Source organism: Naumovozyma dairenensis, chromosome 1 (assembly GCF_000227115.2).
Source record: "Naumovozyma dairenensis CBS 421 chromosome 1, complete genome".
Classification (NCBI taxonomy): Eukaryota; Fungi; Ascomycota; class Saccharomycetes; order Saccharomycetales; family Saccharomycetaceae; genus Naumovozyma; species Naumovozyma dairenensis.
This window is the reverse complement of record NC_016479.1, coordinates 990,686-1,008,355: the sequence shown is the minus strand read 5'-3', so window position 1 is coordinate 1,008,355 and position 17,670 is coordinate 990,686. Positions and strand designations below refer to the sequence as shown.

The 17,670-nt window shown below is 35.4% G+C and overlaps 7 protein-coding genes across 7 annotated transcripts; 4 read left to right on the top strand and 3 right to left on the bottom strand.

Moving 5' to 3' along the window:
* Positions 1-111: 111 nt before the first annotated feature.
* Positions 112-1,797, top strand: ARO10 (phenylpyruvate decarboxylase ARO10; the record flags this gene model as incomplete). The annotated part of the gene is made up of 1 exon (XM_003667796.1): positions 112-1,797. The coding sequence occupies one exon, from the start codon at positions 112-114 to the stop codon at positions 1,795-1,797; it is 1,686 nt and encodes a 561-aa protein (XP_003667844.1).
* Positions 1,798-2,411: 614 nt separating this feature from the next.
* On the top strand, positions 2,412-3,889 carry YRA1 (RNA-binding protein YRA1; the record flags this gene model as incomplete). The annotated part of the gene is made up of 2 exons (XM_003667795.1): positions 2,412-2,696; positions 3,509-3,889. 2 exons carry the CDS (start codon positions 2,412-2,414, stop codon positions 3,887-3,889), a joined length of 666 nt encoding a protein of 221 aa, XP_003667843.1.
* A 446-nt stretch (positions 3,890-4,335) lies between these two features.
* On the bottom strand, positions 4,336-4,785 carry COI1 (Coi1p; the record flags this gene model as incomplete). Its single annotated transcript, XM_003667794.1, has 2 exons — positions 4,336-4,657; positions 4,757-4,785. The coding sequence occupies 2 exons, from the start codon at positions 4,783-4,785 to the stop codon at positions 4,336-4,338; spliced, it is 351 nt and encodes a 116-aa protein (XP_003667842.1).
* A 378-nt stretch (positions 4,786-5,163) lies between these two features.
* Positions 5,164-6,036, bottom strand: NDAI0A04420 (uncharacterized protein; the record flags this gene model as incomplete). The annotated part of the gene is made up of 1 exon (XM_003667793.1): positions 5,164-6,036. One exon carries the CDS (start codon positions 6,034-6,036, stop codon positions 5,164-5,166), a length of 873 nt encoding a protein of 290 aa, XP_003667841.1.
* Positions 6,037-7,636: 1,600 nt separating this feature from the next.
* ATO3 (putative ammonium permease ATO3) lies at positions 7,637-8,452 on the bottom strand (the record flags this gene model as incomplete). The annotated part of the gene is made up of 1 exon (XM_003667792.1): positions 7,637-8,452. The coding sequence occupies one exon, from the start codon at positions 8,450-8,452 to the stop codon at positions 7,637-7,639; it is 816 nt and encodes a 271-aa protein (XP_003667840.1).
* Positions 8,453-10,185: 1,733 nt separating this feature from the next.
* On the top strand, positions 10,186-12,714 carry EFT2 (elongation factor 2; the record flags this gene model as incomplete). Its single annotated transcript, XM_003667791.1, has 1 exon — positions 10,186-12,714. One exon carries the CDS (start codon positions 10,186-10,188, stop codon positions 12,712-12,714), a length of 2,529 nt encoding a protein of 842 aa, XP_003667839.1.
* Positions 12,715-15,080: 2,366 nt separating this feature from the next.
* On the top strand, positions 15,081-16,238 carry NDAI0A04380 (uncharacterized protein; the record flags this gene model as incomplete). The annotated part of the gene is made up of 1 exon (XM_003667790.1): positions 15,081-16,238. One exon carries the CDS (start codon positions 15,081-15,083, stop codon positions 16,236-16,238), a length of 1,158 nt encoding a protein of 385 aa, XP_003667838.1.
* Positions 16,239-17,670: the final 1,432 nt, after the last annotated feature.

The following is a 17,670-nucleotide window of genomic DNA, read 5'->3' as shown; positions in this document are numbered from 1 at the left end:
GGTGTTCCTGGTGAGTTTCAATTTACAATATTAGTACGAATCTATACACTCCATCTTTACTAAGCCCTAGGGATTAAGATGGATTGGTACATGTAATGATTAACGCAGCGTATGCTAGCTGATGGATTTTCCCGCTATTCAAATAAAATAGGCTGTTTAATCACCACTTATGGGGTCGGTGAATTAAGTGCATTGAATGGGATAGCAGGTGCTTTTAGTGAAAACGTTAAAGTGTTACATATTGTTGGGGTCGCCCGTTCTGTTCATTCCCGTTCCCAAGATTATAATAATCAAAATTTACACCATTTAGTTCCTCGTTTACATGATTCCAATTTTGTTGGTCCTAATCATAAGGTATATTTAGAGATGATTAAAGATAGAGTGGCATGTTCTGTCACATATTTGGAAGATATTAATACTGCGTGTGATGAAGTTGATAAGGTTATTATGGATATTTATAGATATTCGAAACCTGGGTATGTTTTTGTGCCTGTTGATTTCTCTGATATGTTAGTAGACCCTTCAAATCTTTTTAAGAGGCCAGAAATCACTTTAGAAAACTGCGTTTCTTATGCTCCATCTCCTGTAGTTGATGAGTTGGTTCGAATGGTTTTACAGTACATTTACGAAAGTAAATGTCCTTCTATAATTGGTGATGTTTTATGTGATAGGTTCGGAGCTTCTTCTATGGTCAACAATTTGATTCAGTTGACCTCAATGTGGAATTTTGCCACTGTAATGGGAAAATCGATCATTGATGAATCAAACGTTATGTATATGGGGCTCTATAATGGGAATGAGAGTATTGAAACAGTGACAGAAAGGTTTTTACAAAGTGATTTGGTCCTACATTTTGGTATTCAAGTGCATGAAATTAACAATGGCCATTATACAATAAATTATAAAGAGGACGCCAAAGTAATTGAATTTCATTCAGAGTACATACGTTTCTTTGATGCTTCTACGGGAAATGAAAAGGTATTCAAAGGAGTTAATTTTGTACAAGTTCTAGAGAGATTAATTCAAACTATTAATGTGAACAAGTTGAATTTTGAATATCCAAGTAATATTGAGAAATTCGCCACTGATGAGGTGAATCTACCAACGGAACCTACTGAAATTACTAAAGTGACACAGAATTATCTACAAAAATCAGTTCCTCATTATTTAAATCCCGGTGATGTCCTTGTTTGTGAAACTGGGTCTTTCCAGTTTGCTATACGTGATTTTGTACTACCTAGTCAACTAAAATATATCACTCAAGGTTTCTTTTTATCGATTGGGATGGCTTTACCAGCAGCATTTGGTGTTGGAATTGCAATGCAAGACTATCCACGATGTCATATATCGAAGGATCATCCAAGCCATGTAGAAATACCAGATGATTATGAACCCAGATTGATTTTAATTGAAGGTGATGGTGCAGCACAAATGACCATCCAAGAATTGACGTCAATGGTTCGCTTCCAAGTTCCAATTGAAATCATGATTCTAAATAATAATGGATATACAATTGAAAGGGCCATTAGAGGCCCCACAAGATCATATAATGACGTTATGTCTTGGGATTGGACAAAATTATTGGAAGCCTTTGGCGATTTCAAAAAACAACGTACCGTCAGTGCAAAGATCGAGACGCGATCCAAACTTGCTATGAAATTGAAGCAATTGAAAAACAAGGGTAAGTTAAACCTTATAGAATTGGTTGAAATTAAATTAGATACAATGGACTTCCCAAAACAATTACAATCAATGGTTGATGCAGCTGCCTTCACTAGAAAATGTTCTCTTGAATAATTGGAAATTCGCTTTTAAATCCATTTGTGTTCTTCCTCATAACTGAATATTCTTTACAACGCACGATAACTTGTGATGAGGGACAATTATTACTCTTAGAAGCTAAGTAATTAACTCTATAAACAAAAATAAATTTAGGTTGACTGTACATGGTTTTTATCAATAGACTTTAGTAGGTCAATAAACAATCAGTTCAGTATGTAAGGTAACGTAACTTATGCACTGTCCATAACCGTGATTTCCCTTCAAGTTTAAATTCCATCCTAAAATAACACTATAAAATGAGAGATGTACGGGTGTCTAATATTTTTGCCACGGTGTTAAAAGTGAAGTTAAAGGTCGTGGCATTCTGTTTAAGCGTTTCCGAAAAATATTAGATACGAAAGAAACGCGAGGTATAAAAAGGAAGACAAAAGAAGGTCGCTTTTCTTTCCTTTGTTGTGTTTTTTCGGTCCTATTTTCGCCACCGGATGTTAATAAACAACAACTAAAGGAAAACAAGGACTTGTTATCATAACAAATATCTTCTTATCTTTTACCAAATAAAATCGGACAAACTTTTATTTCCTTTTCCTCTTTTCCCTCTCATATAAACAGTCAATATTATAGAAATAATGTCTGCCAACCTAGATCAATCACTAGATGAAATCATCGGTTCCAACAAAAGAATGAACAACAGAGCACGTATCACAAGCAACCGTGGTCGCGCTGCCGGTCCGAGAAAGACATCCAAGCAAGTTAATACTCGTCGTCAAACTGGTAGACCAAATCCTGTTAGACAAAGAGTTACTAGAGCCCCTGTTAACGTTCGTTCAAGAGTTCCAAGACCTGATGCAGGTAGAGAAGTAAGAGTTAATGTTGAAGGGTTACCAAGAGACATTAAGCAAGATGCTGTTAGAGTATGTTTCCCTCATCACAATTGAATGAGTGTAATGCAACAACTAGAAAATTAAAACATTCCAGTTTTATTCTTTTCTGTGCTCCTGCATTATTCGTTTGTTTTTGTTCGTATTATAACGAACATGACTGTTATTTGACCAACTTTTAGAAGAAAAATGGTATTTTATCGATATATCTGTGTCTCTTCCCATAATGGAATCATGAAGATATATGATTCTGACATTTAATGTATTATAGGGAATTATTCTGGCCTTATGGTCGTACGTTTTATTATTTATTTTTTCAAGATTCTTCTTGACAATTGCAATGGCTGGGTTTGAATGATCATTTGACATTTCACTTTCATTCTCATTCTCATCTCTATTCCAATACTTCATTTGATGTGTTAATGTGATGCGTTTAGACTTTTCCAAACATTCAGAGTTGAATACATATAGATTTCCTTTGTGTGATCACAGTTTTGTTGTCCTTTTTTGCTGTGGAACGATGAAACTTACATATTTGGAGGAGCAATTGATTTTGTTATCTTTCAAGAGGGAAATTAGTAACGTTTTATCGTTCCTGTATTCAACTCTTAACATATCCATGCAGTATTTTTGCAAATGATTCATGAATCAATAATGAATATATCTAAACCTAATGAAACCTCTGTATTTTGTCAAAGAAATGAAATCATGATAATACCTAATAAAGAAGTGCATTGATGTCTTTTTTTTCTTCAGATGTTGGTCATAATATCATCATCCAATCATAACATTTTTAGTAAGAATGTTCACTAACAAGAATTTTTTTTATTTTTATTTTTTTATAGGAATTTTTTTCATCTCAAATTGGTGGTGTCGATAGAGTTCTTTTAAGTTACAACGAAAGAGGACAATCTACTGGTATGGCTACTATAACTTTCAGAAATAATCAACAAGCTAGTGCAGCTGTCGCAAAATTCAACGGTGCTCCAATTGATGCTGGTAGATCTAGATTAAAGATGAATTTGCTTGTCGATCCAAATCAACAACCTGTTAAGTCCTTAGTCGACAGGATCAGACCATTACCACAGAAGAGAGTCCAACAACAACAACAACAACAACCAAAACAACAACAACAAAGACAAGTAAGAAGAGCTCCAAATAAGAAGGCTGCTGTAGCAAAGGATAATCGTAGACAAAGAAAAGAAAAACCAGCTAAAAAAGTTTAGAAGATTTAGACAAAGAAATGGCTGATTACTTTGAAGAGAAGAAATAATTAATTTCTTGGACGAAGAGACCTACTCATTCATCTTAAAGAAGAACTGTATAATGAGAATATATTGGTTGGCGTTTGATATGTCGCGATATATAAATATAATAACTATTTAGTATTTGTAATGTTAATTTTGTAGTACAAAAATTACGTATAGAGTTTATGAATTATAAGATAAAATCATGAAATCTGTTGTAATGAAAGTGATGCTCATTTTAATGCAGAAATTCATTTGGTTCGCTATATTTAAGGTAATAATTACAGGTTGTTATCGTCTATTTCATATAGACTAGTTTATATTTTAGCGGATGCCACTCCTTGGAACTTCTCAAGGGAATCCATTCTTCTATTTTAATTGGAGTTCGATTTAGATTTTAGTTGTCTCTTACAATCCTTCAAAAATCATTCCTTCTTTCTCCTATCAAGAAATCCAAGCTTATCACCTCTTTTCCTCGTTATCACACTAGGACTACTAGCTTCATAGACACTCTTTCGTGGTAATATATTTGTCGAACTTGAATCATCTTTCGGTTTAGGGATTGGGAAACCTGGTTTAACTTGAGCTAAATTGTCATAGTAATCAGATAATGTATTTTCTTCAGCAGTTTTCCTAGATAATGCTAAAGCCTTTGGAGTGAATTTTGCCTCTCTTCGTTTCCTAACGATTGATTTCACAGTATAGATTGAGGCAATACTGATTCCTGAAATGATTAAAATATTTTTTCTAAAAGAAATAACGGAGTTTAAATAGAAACACTTGTCAGTTAGTCAATGTGAACTCATTCTAAAGCATCTTTACATGGATTTTTATGTTTTTACATACCCTATATTCTTGAACGGATTGACAGACATGGTCCTTGGCTTTGATATGTTGTCTTTTTTAGCTCGGTAATTGAGGTTATCTGATAGGTTTCGTAGGCTAGAATAGTTTAATTGTGAATTGCGAATTGTGTTTAAGTAACATTACGCGTTTTTAAGCGTGGGGCACATACAAGCTGTTGTTACTTCTAAAGTTTAACAAGAAAACGTAGGAAACAAATTCCAAATCTTTCAAACTCTAAAGGGTGCTATAGTATACAAAATAAATACAGATATTTATTTTTATTCGCAACATCCCAAACATATTATATACAAATATTAATGATGCCCACTTAGTGTAGAAAAAGTGTATATGCTTTAAGCTCAGGTCTATCTATCATATTCTATAAAACGGTGGTTGAGCATTTCTATCTACATCTTTGATAACGTTTCATACACATAAAAGACGGTAGCATTGGCCGGAATAGCTCTTATAAGTGTTATACCTAATCCTCTATAGAAGCCAGGAATACCATGTGTAGTTAGAACTTTTTTTACAGCATTCATCAATGAGATACGTTCAGTTTGCATCATTGATTTCACTGTATCTGCTGGGAAGATACTTCCGTTGAATGCAAGACCGGCACTAGCACCACTTACCAGCAGTTCCCAAGTCTTACTGTCTTCTCCTCCATGTCTAGATTTCAGCGTTTTTTTCATAATTTCATAGGTTGCAAACCATGCGACACCACCAAGTGATTCCCTAATAAATGTACTTGATTGACCTTGCCATAATCCTAATATACCTCTTTCTCTCAAAATATGGGTCAAAGTTGGGATTATCTTAGTATGTCTAACTTGGCCTTGTACATCCTTCATTAAGTTTGAAACCTGTAGTTTACATTTGATTAATTCCACTGGGGTTAATACAAAACTTGCACATGAACCTGCAAATGCACCTGATATTAGAATATTATTCATTGCGGACACATTGGTATGTCTTTCCAGAAACATAGATGATTGGTTATATGAAACAAACAGTGTGGCATTTTCTAACGCAGCTCCAAATATTGGAGATCCAATTCCTTGAAAGAAGCCTTTCAGAACACCTTCGTGGTTATATGTGTATTTTATACATGACCAAGTTGTTGGAAACATCTTCGAGCCTTGAGTTTGAAGTCTAACTTTGACTGTATCAAAAGGATATTCAATCACTTTCCCAAATGCACCGGCTATGGAACCATTAAGAATATCACTCATAGCATTCTTAAAGCTATTTTCATTGGGATTTTCTATACTACTCATCGTTTCTCTGTGCGCTACTTCAATATATGTTTCTCGTTCACTATAGTTTGTCTCTCTCAATAGTATAGTGAAAGAAAAGTTTTTAGATATTATAGGATCTATAAATGCTTCTTTGTATTAACGTTGAGATGAGACTTTTCCTGGAGTTTCAGTTCTCAACTTGTTTATACATATTCACGATTTGTCACTGGTTTCGATAGTCCATCTTTTCTCGATGACTCGGTAAGGCTCTAAAAATCTTTTAGGCGCATGATGGTGAAATATTTTTGAAAATACGGGTCGATGCGACGCAAACTTGTCTTTTCTCTTTTGAGTCATTTCTCGAACATACAAAATAAAAATGAGCCAGTATAAACATCAAAATAAGTATTATAACAAATGTAGCACGGCAATATACTTGAATGGCAAGTGGTGCTTATTACCTTCTTTTTAATCTTAGTAGATTAAACGTAGATGAAAGGAACTTTCTTTCTGAAGGAGACCTATATCCTAACTAAAAAGGAACGTTCATTGTCACAGTTTACTAAAACTTGGGTTTAAGACATATTCCTCTTTCAAATTATCGGTTTAAAAAAATCTTTAAATCTTTTGCAGGCCAATAGAAACGTATGGACCCTACAAGTTCCATATAATTTCCGTCACCTCTTGTTAGGCCCAAGCAGTAGCTTCCAAAAGTGAGTTCTGATGGACCTTGCATGTTTGTTTTACGTAGGGGAGTATCTTATTGCTGTTCAGTACTCATTTTCCTACTCCCCCTAGTTCAGCTTCATGTATTATATCAGAAAATAATTAACCTCATATGAGCATCTCTGAGTTACGCATGACACCGTATAGTGTAGCACTCTTAAAAGGTAAATCCTAACTCTCTTCATTTTCCACATCTTTTTAAGAGGAATACAACACATGTATCTAAAAAATTTGTGTAATATCCCATACATTCTTACTGTTTCCAAGAGACAATCTTCTCTTCAAATTTTTGTTTATTTTTCATTATTAAATTATATAAATTTAAGTGTTATTTATTTAGAGTTAAAAATTGGGTATTTTGGGGAAAAAATAAATAAAAGTCAGTTTAAGATGGACTCTTGTGGAAGCGCCCTCTTTTCACTGATTAAACTTCCAAGAAAGGAATATCCCATCAAGTAAAAGAGTTACTGACCTCAAGAGAGTTTAGTAATATGTAATTTCTATCACTTTCCACTAAATATACATAAAGGTGAAGCGTTATATACTTTTGGATTGAGTAAAGCTGAATTAATGTCCCATACAAATACTAATTACCTTCAAATTGATCCATAAAGGACCAGGACCATTAGTGCAAGTATATCTGTTGGTATCTTTCTTTAAAGTCCCCTAGCCGCTTGTTTTGCTGAAATACAAAAATGTTAACGATAGTCTATAAGGCAAAAAATAATTCTTTATATAAAAGAACTACAAAAGCGAATGATATTCCTTACTCTTCTATTATGCAACCTTACTTTGAGTGAGAATGAGCAAAATAAATTATTATTAGGTTTATTGCTATAAAATTAGATCAGCTATAAATATAATGTACACTGGTATTGGACTCAAAAAAATTAATTAAACAATGTGAGCATCTTTAAACAGTTGGTGCGTTTGGCATCATGTGAGCATTGAAAGCGAAATATGAGTTACTTGGATCAACTACCATACAATATAACGAATACCATCCACAGCAACTACTTAAGATACCAAAGTAACCACCGGCCATCTTGACGTTATTATTATCAATGAATGAACCAATGCATAGAAGTAAGAAAGTTAAATCTAAGAATAATAGCAATAGGAACAGGCCCCATGAACTCTTCAAAGTACACATTAACATAAGGAATGTGAAAACGGTCCATGCAGCTAAGAAGAAACCGATTGCATTATTTAACATCCTTGTATCATCACCATATCCTGTTATACTATGAAATTGATCTGTATTAATACAACCCCAACTAATCCAGAACCCACCGAAAGAACTGAAGACGGTCATTGAAAATGTGTCACCAGTAACAAAACACAATAACCCAGCAAATAATTCGATAGCACCACCGAAGAACATGTATAAACTGATTGCTAGTTTGTTATTGGTAACACCACGAACATTGGCGTTAATTAAGGAAAGGACTAAACAGGAAAGGGAGAAGGAAGCTAGACCTAGTGGAACTGGGTTAGCTAATTTTCTTGGTTGACGTCTAGCTTTCGATTCATATAGGTATTCATCGTCTGAACCTAGTGCTTCCAAAAAGTCAGAACGTCTAAAAGTTTGGTTACCTAAGGTAATAAAATCTCTGTCAGAATAGATTTCATGAATTTTTGGGACTTGGGATGAAACACTTTGAAGTGGTATATTTTCCTGAGTTGGAACCGCTTTTTCCATAGAGGAAGAAGAAGTAGAAGAAGTCATTTATAAAGCTAGCTAGTTGGGAAATGCAGATGTGTCCTTCTTAAAGTTACGGGCAAGTTGAAAATAAAAGATACATATAAAAACATATCTTTTAATAAATTACATATTTTTAGAGTGGACCATGTTATTATTTTTTTTTAATCAAAAACCTTCGATAATTTTTGTTTTTGCTTTTATATGCAGGAGCCGTGATTAATGGTTACTCAGAGAGAGTACTTTCGCTCCATGTCTCCATGATTCTGCCGTACCAAACGGTTCCAGTTTCCTGTTTTTTTTCTTTCCTTCGAGAGTTTGAGAAAATTTGGATGAAAAATTTCAATTATACCATCCGCAGTTTGAAAATCTCACTTAATTTTATCTTTCGTGCGTGGATTTCTCCACTAGTCGAGCGTACATAAACCCACACCGACTGACATGGCCCGAGAAAACAGCCCGCGGTGACCAACAAACCGTATGACCCGCTGATTTCCAACTCAGAGAAATTCCCGGACAGGTACGTTTTTGACAATAGAAAAATGGAAAAAGAAATCAAACCGATGATAAAAATCGGAGCGGAGTTCCCTCGAGGTTAATTGTTATTGAATTTATGTCGGAAATCTAATTTCTTTACTTAAAAATCAGTTGGGACAACAACCGTATAAGTTAATCATATCCACAATAGTTTGAAAAATAATTTCACAGAACCACAACTGGGGTCGTAGCTTTTTCTGGCATTTTATTTACACAACAATTTGTAGCGCCCCCTCCCCCACGTTGTATCTGACAGATTTTGAAGGTCCAATAAAAAACCAATTATATTAGACATCTTCGTACTGCTAATAACGATCCCTTCTTTCTATACATAAAAAACGCTGATCTATAGAACGATAAAGTACTTTAAGCTGGGTTTTTTGTAAAATTGGCCTAAAAAAGCTAATGGTGGATATTAATAATAGAAGTATAATGGAGTAGCTACTTCAAATGCTACGTGATGTAATTGCCCTTCAGCCCACTAATATTGGACAAATCGAACAGCCTATGTTATTAGTTAGGTGTGCTGAGATGATTACTTTCTAGTCACCTTCGTTAATGATATTGGAGTGCCTTGGATACTGGGGCCTCTTGACTATATAAGTCTCCAACAGACTTCATAGTATCATTACACTCGTGTTTGGAGAGAATAGACCATTTACCGAGTACATACCTTAGAAAATATAATACTCCTGTGTGGAGGGTTGGTCCCTGCATGAGTCTCCTCCGCTGAATATATAAACTTTTAGGGATACCCTTTGTTACTTTTTGGGATAGGCCCGCGTACGGAAGGAGCGGCCAACACTATTCGTATTACCCGCATAATCTTTTTCTTGTGAAAATATCAGCACAGTACCCGTTCTTAGATATTCACCGTCGCAAACTTTCTTGTTATATATTTCCCTTGAAAATAAAATCTGAATACTTGCAAGAGAAACTTACGTACGTTTTGTAAGGTACGTGTGGACAGAAACAATGTTATGCAGTACTCTCTTCTGCAAGCTTTCTTAGCCCCCGAATTCTGCAATTCAAGGAGAAAATTTTTCATTTTGAATAGGTATAATTTATAACTAACTTGTCTATGTAGTGGATCTTTATTTACAATTATACTTATTTATAAGAAGATCTTACATCAAATTATTTTACTTTTTTGTTCTATTTTCAAGAAACCGAAGCAAGTTAAGCAAACTCATTTAAATAACTAACTTAAAAATACATTAGAGATGGTTGCTTTCACTGTTGACCAAATGCGTGGCTTAATGGACACTGTTACCAATGTTCGTAACATGTCTGTTATTGCCCATGTCGATCATGGTAAATCTACTTTAACCGATTCCTTAGTCCAAAAGGCTGGTATTATTTCCGCTGCTAAGGCTGGTGAAGCCCGTTTCATGGATACCAGAAAGGATGAACAAGAAAGAGGTATTACTATTAAGTCTACTGCTATTTCTCTATACTCTGAAATGCCAGAAGAAGATGTCAAGGATATCAACCAAAAGACTGAAGGTAACTCTTTCTTGATTAACTTGATCGATTCCCCAGGTCACGTCGATTTCTCTTCAGAAGTTACTGCTGCTTTACGTGTTACTGATGGTGCTTTAGTTGTTGTCGATACCGTTGAAGGTGTTTGTGTCCAAACTGAAACTGTTTTGAGACAAGCTTTAGGTGAAAGAATTAAGCCAGTTGTCTGTATCAACAAGGTTGACAGAGCTTTATTGGAATTACAAGTTTCCAAGGAAGATTTGTACCAATCCTTTTCCAGAACTGTTGAATCTGTTAACGTTATTATCTCTACTTACGCTGACGAAGTCTTAGGTGATGTTCAAGTTTACCCATCCAAGGGTACCGTTGCCTTCGGTTCCGGTTTACACGGTTGGGCTTTCACTATCCGTCAATTTGCCGCCAGATACGCTAAGAAATTCGGTGTTGACAAGGTTAAGATGATGGAAAGATTATGGGGTGACTCTTACTTCAACCCAAAGACTAAGAAATGGACTAACAAGGACACTGATGCTGATGGTAAGCCATTAGAAAGAGCTTTCAACATGTTCGTTTTGGACCCAATCTTCAGAATCTTCGCTGCTGTCATGAACTTCAAGAAGGATGAAATTCCAGTCTTATTAGAAAAGTTGGAAATTAACTTGAAGGGTGACGAAAAAGATTTGGAAGGTAAGGCTTTATTGAAGACTGTTATGAAGAAGTTCTTACCTGCTGCTGATGCTTTGATGGAAATGATTGTCATGAACTTGCCATCTCCAGTTACTGCTCAAGCTTACAGAGCTGAACAATTATATGAAGGTCCATCTGATGATGCCAACTGTATGGCTATCAAGAAGTGTGATCCAAAGGCTGATCTAATGTTGTACGTCTCCAAGATGGTTCCAACCTCTGATAAGGGTAGATTCTACGCTTTCGGTAGAGTTTTCGCTGGTACTGTTAAGTCTGGTCAAAAGGTTAGAATTCAAGGTCCAAACTATATTCCAGGTAAGAAGGATGATTTATTCATCAAGGCTATCCAAAGAGTCGTTTTAATGATGGGTAGATTTGTTGAACCAATTGATGACTGTCCAGCTGGTAACATTATCGGTTTAGTTGGTATCGATCAATTCTTATTGAAGACTGGTACTTTGACTACCGATGAAACCGCTCACAACATGAAGGTCATGAAGTTCTCTGTCTCTCCAGTTGTCCAAGTTGCTGTTGAAGTTAAGAACGCTAACGACTTACCAAAATTGGTCGAAGGTTTGAAGAGATTATCCAAATCTGATCCATGTGTTTTGACTTACATGGCTGAAACTGGTGAACATATTGTTGCTGGTACCGGTGAATTACATTTGGAAATTTGTTTACAAGATTTGGAAAACGATCACGCTGGTGTTCCATTAAAGATTTCTCCACCTGTCGTTGCTTACAGAGAAACTGTTGAATCTGAATCTTCTCAAACTGCCTTATCTAAATCTCCAAACAAGCATAACAGAATTTACTTGAAGGCTGCTCCAATTGATGAAGAAGTCTCTTTAGCTATTGAATCTGGTAAGATTAACCCAAGAGATGATTTCAAGGCTAGAGCTAGAATCATGGCTGATGAATTCGGCTGGGATGTCACCGATGCTAGAAAGATCTGGTGTTTCGGTCCAGACGGTAACGGTCCAAATTTAGTTGTTGATCAAACCAAGGCCGTTCAATACTTGAATGAAATCAAGGATTCCGTTGTTGCTGCTTTCCAATGGGCTACCAAGGAAGGTCCAATCTTCGGTGAACAAATGAGATCTGTCAGAGTTAACATTTTAGATGTTACTTTACATGCTGATGCTATTCACAGAGGTGGTGGTCAAATTATTCCAACCATGAGAAGAGCTACTTACGCCGGTTTCTTGTTGGCTGAACCAAAGATTCAAGAACCAGTTTTCTTGGTCGAAATTCAATGTCCAGAACAAGCTGTTGGTGGTATTTACTCTGTCTTAAACAAGAAGAGAGGTCAAGTTATCTCTGAAGAACAAAGACCAGGTACTCCATTGTTTACCGTCAAAGCTTACTTACCAGTTAACGAATCTTTCGGTTTCACTGGTGAATTGAGACAAGCTACTGGTGGTCAAGCTTTCCCACAAATGGTGTTCGATCACTGGGCTACTTTAGGTAGTGATCCATTAGATCCAACCACCAAGGCTGGTGAAATTGTCTTGGCTGCTCGTAAGAGACACGGTATGAAGGAAGAAGTTCCAGGCTGGCAAGAATACTACGACAAATTGTAAGCTGTGGAATAATCCATTTGTTTCGTCAATTATGTTTGTAGTTTAAAATCATTTTACTTTTAACTCTGGTTAGTGTTATTATATCATCTTATATTTATATCAATGTATACTTTTTAATATATCATCTCAAAAAGAGATTTAGTTCAAAGCGTCTGTTTGGCTGTATTATATACAGTTAAACAATTATTGACTAGGGAATACCGTAATTGGCCATCGTTAATTTGATTATGACGTGATCAGTTAATGGTTGTTTAATTAACGACCACTAAGGATAAGTAGATGCTATTATCCTTAACAGGTCCTGTCAAAACAAAACTTAATTCCAACTAAGTATATACAGGCACATGAGCTATACATGTCTCTAAAAGGAGAATATTCTTGGTTTTAAGAATAGTGCTTCTTAATTTGACTTATTTAGAAGCAAAAAAAGAACATGAAGAGATTTCGATATCATACAAACGATAGAATATTATATATTAAATATGTTCATTCAATAGGTCGTCATCAGATATCAGAGGTTGATATTAACTGAAATTATTATATAGGGCATAAGCAAACATAAGCAAAGATCAGTCCTAAACCAACAAGTTACTGACATTTTCAAAGAAAGAAGATTGACGTGGTTTTACACTCAAGAAACAAAACTTCAGAACTTAAATTTGAAAGGAAGGCTATTCCGAACTCATAGAAGTTGATATTTGTCACGTTCTTGGTTATTTTGGGCCTTTTCCGTGGCGCGTTCCTCGAAGGTGATCAATGAAGTGAACGAGTGAAATATTCCTTGTCATGGCTAATACAATAGGGTTTGAAACGACTATAAGTACCAGCAAGTTCTGATAATAACGATTATATGAAAAAAACTATGGAGTCGGTTTCTAAATGAGATTCAATGAGTTTCCAGCGATACCATATATAGAGGCTGTGAAATGGGAAATGTAAATCTAAAGTTATTTGATACACATTTATAGAGCAGAAGATAGCAAAAGATAAGCAAAGGTATAACTAATTCATAGGGACCTAGGACATAGAAGAGGGTATTATTCATTGATAGCATTAGTACTCATCAAGAGGATTGATATTTATCTGCTACTCATTGAGCTTAGTTTATGTATATTTTAGTAGCTACGTCAGTCCTTTATACTGTCAAACTGGATAAATTGTCCCAAGATTTCCTTTGCTTCAAAGTTGGGAATCAGACTTATAGACCTCTTAGAGCTCCTATGGGCTATAAGAATTCTGCTCAATTGTTTGTCGCTTTCATAAACCATATTTTACCCTCCTCATTGAAACCACCTCTTACTATTTATGTGGACGATTTGTTAATCATTGGTAAACCGAACACAATTATGTCTTTGACCTGTGAGATGATCCAACACCTAGGGGGATATGGAATTAGGTTTTCTGCTAAGAAGATCAATTTAATCAAAGGTCTATAGAATACCTAGGTTATAAAATAGTCCCAGGTGGAATTAAAACTCTTGAAAGGCACATTGAAGCTATTGTCAACCTACCGCCACCTCAAACAGTCAGGGACATAAGAAGTTTAATAGGAATGGCAAATTTTATTAGGAATTGGATACCAAATATCAGCGAATCGTTGAAACATATGTATCAAACTATTAAAGATTATGGTAGACAAAGGAAAAAAGGGCAAGAATATCGATAAGTGAAGAATTGATATTGGAGTACCAAATTTCAAGGAACATTACAAAAACTACCAACAATTGGTACGGTTTATTCCAGGTTACCCAATTTTGATCTTCACCGATGCTTCCCGATATTCTACTGGTGCAGTTGTGATCCAACTAAGTGACAAAGCTGATAGTAGAAAACCAATCCAGATAATCATAGACGAAATTAAAGAGAGAAATGGTAAAGTTCAAGGGAAAATATTAGGCTTTTCGAGTCATAAGTTAACACCTGCAGAACAAAATTACTCCGTTTATGATCTAGAGCTATTAGCTATTGATAAAGTATTGGAACAGTATGAACAGTGGTTGATTGGTTCCCCAGTTACGGTAATTACAGATCATGCTAACTTAAGTAGATTAACAACTAAAGTTAGGCTGACTCCCAGAACTAGTCGAACCATGGAATTCCTGATGCAATTTGATGTAAGAATAGGGTTTATGGAAGGAGACAGCAATACAATGGCTGACGGACTCTCAAGATATCCCATACACAAATCATCAGAGCCATCCAAAATAGAAGTAGAATTATTCAGAAGGAGCAAATTAAGACCAGAAATACTGGAACCATCAATTCCGTACGAAGATACTGAAATTCCAAATCAAGTTAAACGTTTAGTTTATTAACTACAAGCTAAAATCAATGAAAGTGATAATGTATTTTTGAGAGTACCAGAAATGACACTAGAAATTGTGGAGAAATATCAAGAGGATCAAATACATGATATTACTGGACTTCCAATTACATTACATGACAAATTAAAGGAAGCTGTGAGTAACATCAAGGTAAATTCGAAACTCCATTTTTTAACAATACAAGGTGATAAACTGCTAACTAAAGAGCATAAATGGTGGATTCCACAAGAACAATACGAAATAATATTGTGGATTATATGGAACACACACATTAACAATGATATGCATCGTGGTATACAGGAAACACTTCGATGTATTAGGAAACGATACAACTTTGATGATCTCTATAAACTTACTCAGGTGGTTGTCAACTCTTGTAAAATCTGTCAATCGAATAAACCAACAAATTTTTCGATCTCAAACTACCGATATATCCCTACTCCTAGCCGACCACATATGATTATGAGTGCAGACCACATTACCGATCTCGATACTTCCAAAGATGGATATAACGAAATATTAGTGATAGTGGATCTTTTTACTCGATATACATACTTAATCGCTGCGAAGAAACAGGATACGGCAGAAGAGACATTTCAGAGATTAGAAGAGAGACTTTGTTTACATGGCGGTTTACCCATCACGATGCTAACCGACAACGGAACAAAATTCAAAGGTGAATTCAACAAAAATTTGTCCTGGCGTGGAATAAATCATTGGAATACTTCTATTTACAGAGCAAAGTCAAACGGTGCTAACGAACGTATGAATGGTATTATTAAACAATGCCTAAGAACTCATGGAGCATTAATGCGTCCACATTGGCCTCAACATCTATCAGCTACTGAATTTTTCATTAATAGTAGGACACACTCGGCAACACGTCGATCTCCAAATGAGTTGAAATTTGGCTATGAACCTGAATGGATAGATACAAATAAACGTCTGGAAATGCTTAATACTGATACCAGAATACAAGTCATGTCAGATGAAGAATGGTATAATTATATCCAAGAAAAGGTAAAACCAATTCAAGCCCTATTAGTAAAAAGTAAAGATAGAAATAAACAGAAGATTACCAAAACAGGGAAACCAGTAGTATTCAAAGTAGGTGAAATGGTATGGATTTCTAGACATGCATACGTTGCAAAAGGACCTGAAGGCGCTAAAAGCTGTTTTTATAGGACCTGCTGTTATTAAAGAAGCCGTCAGAGAAACATCCTATAAGGTAAATATATTAAACTCAAGCATAGTACTTCATGTAAATGCTGAGTTCCTTAGGAAATTCATTAAACCCATTGATACAGTCAGACAATTAAGAATCGCCATGGATGAATATTTCGAAACAATAGTTACAACAGACAACACACCAAAACAGACAAAATTAAATGGTATAATGAAAGCTTCACAGGAAAACGGTCACCCGAATCAAGAGGACTTTCAATCCACAAATAAAAGGGGAGCACCATCCGAGTTGAATGAAAAGAATGCAATAAACGATGCAAATACAACAACTCGTAAGAAAATATGTAGAAGAAGCAAACATTAAGGTAGAATTACACAAATGAGAATATATATTTGGATTGAAATACACTTCACATGTTACAATGCTGATCATGATCTACATAGTACTTACAGAAGCTTATCATATAATACTGTTTAATAGAACCGCATTTAAAGTGACTACAAATATACGGCCCGAACGACAGTTGTTAAATTCCCGACATGTTCGATAGTATAAGATGAAACAATATCTACAGGAGGGGGCGAGAGAACAAACGATGTGTAACTAACGCTGGTGATACAGCTATACTAGGAGAAGCATTAAGAGCTATTGAGAGACACTATTACAAGTTATGATCCACATCTGTCCCACTTGGGCTTATACAGAGTGGATGACGAAAGCGAATGTTCGGAGATACCATTTTTTCAAAAAAAAAATGTGTCATATCAGCCGCATTGTGTCTGGAGGTTAATAAAATCATAATGAGAAATAGGTAACTTAAGTGGAACAGACAAATAAATTCGACTCGGAAATGATAGAGGGAATATATTAAACAATAGAAATAGTAGGTCGCATTCTTAATATGACGATTATAGCCTACAGATAAACTATTAGGATGCTACACTTAGGACGTCAGTAATCAATACGCTATATGCAAGTGAAGTAATTAGCACTTTGCATAAAATACAGGGACATCTTCCGGAGATGCAGAACAACTTAGTGGGAGTAGAAATTAAGGGCAACATAAAAGAACACGCGAATGAAAAATAATATTCGAGGAACAGATCTTAGTCTTAAAGCAGCTTGACCAAAGCTAGTTTTTAAGGTTAAAGGAAACTCCGAGATAACTTAATGACATCTTAGTCTGACCAAAGCTGGGATAGATTTAAGAGAGGGACTGAGGGTCTTAGTGTCAAATTAATTTGATGAAAACTAATTTGAAATTAAGAGAGGGGCATGTCACGTTCTAGGCTATTTGGCCTTTTCCGTGGCGCGTTTCTCGAAGGTGACCAACGAAGTGAACGAGTGAAAATTTTCCATGGCATCGCTTTCTGAATGGGTTCGATGAGTTTCAGCGAATACCATATATATATATAGAGACTATTAGAAAGTAGGGTAAATTTGAAT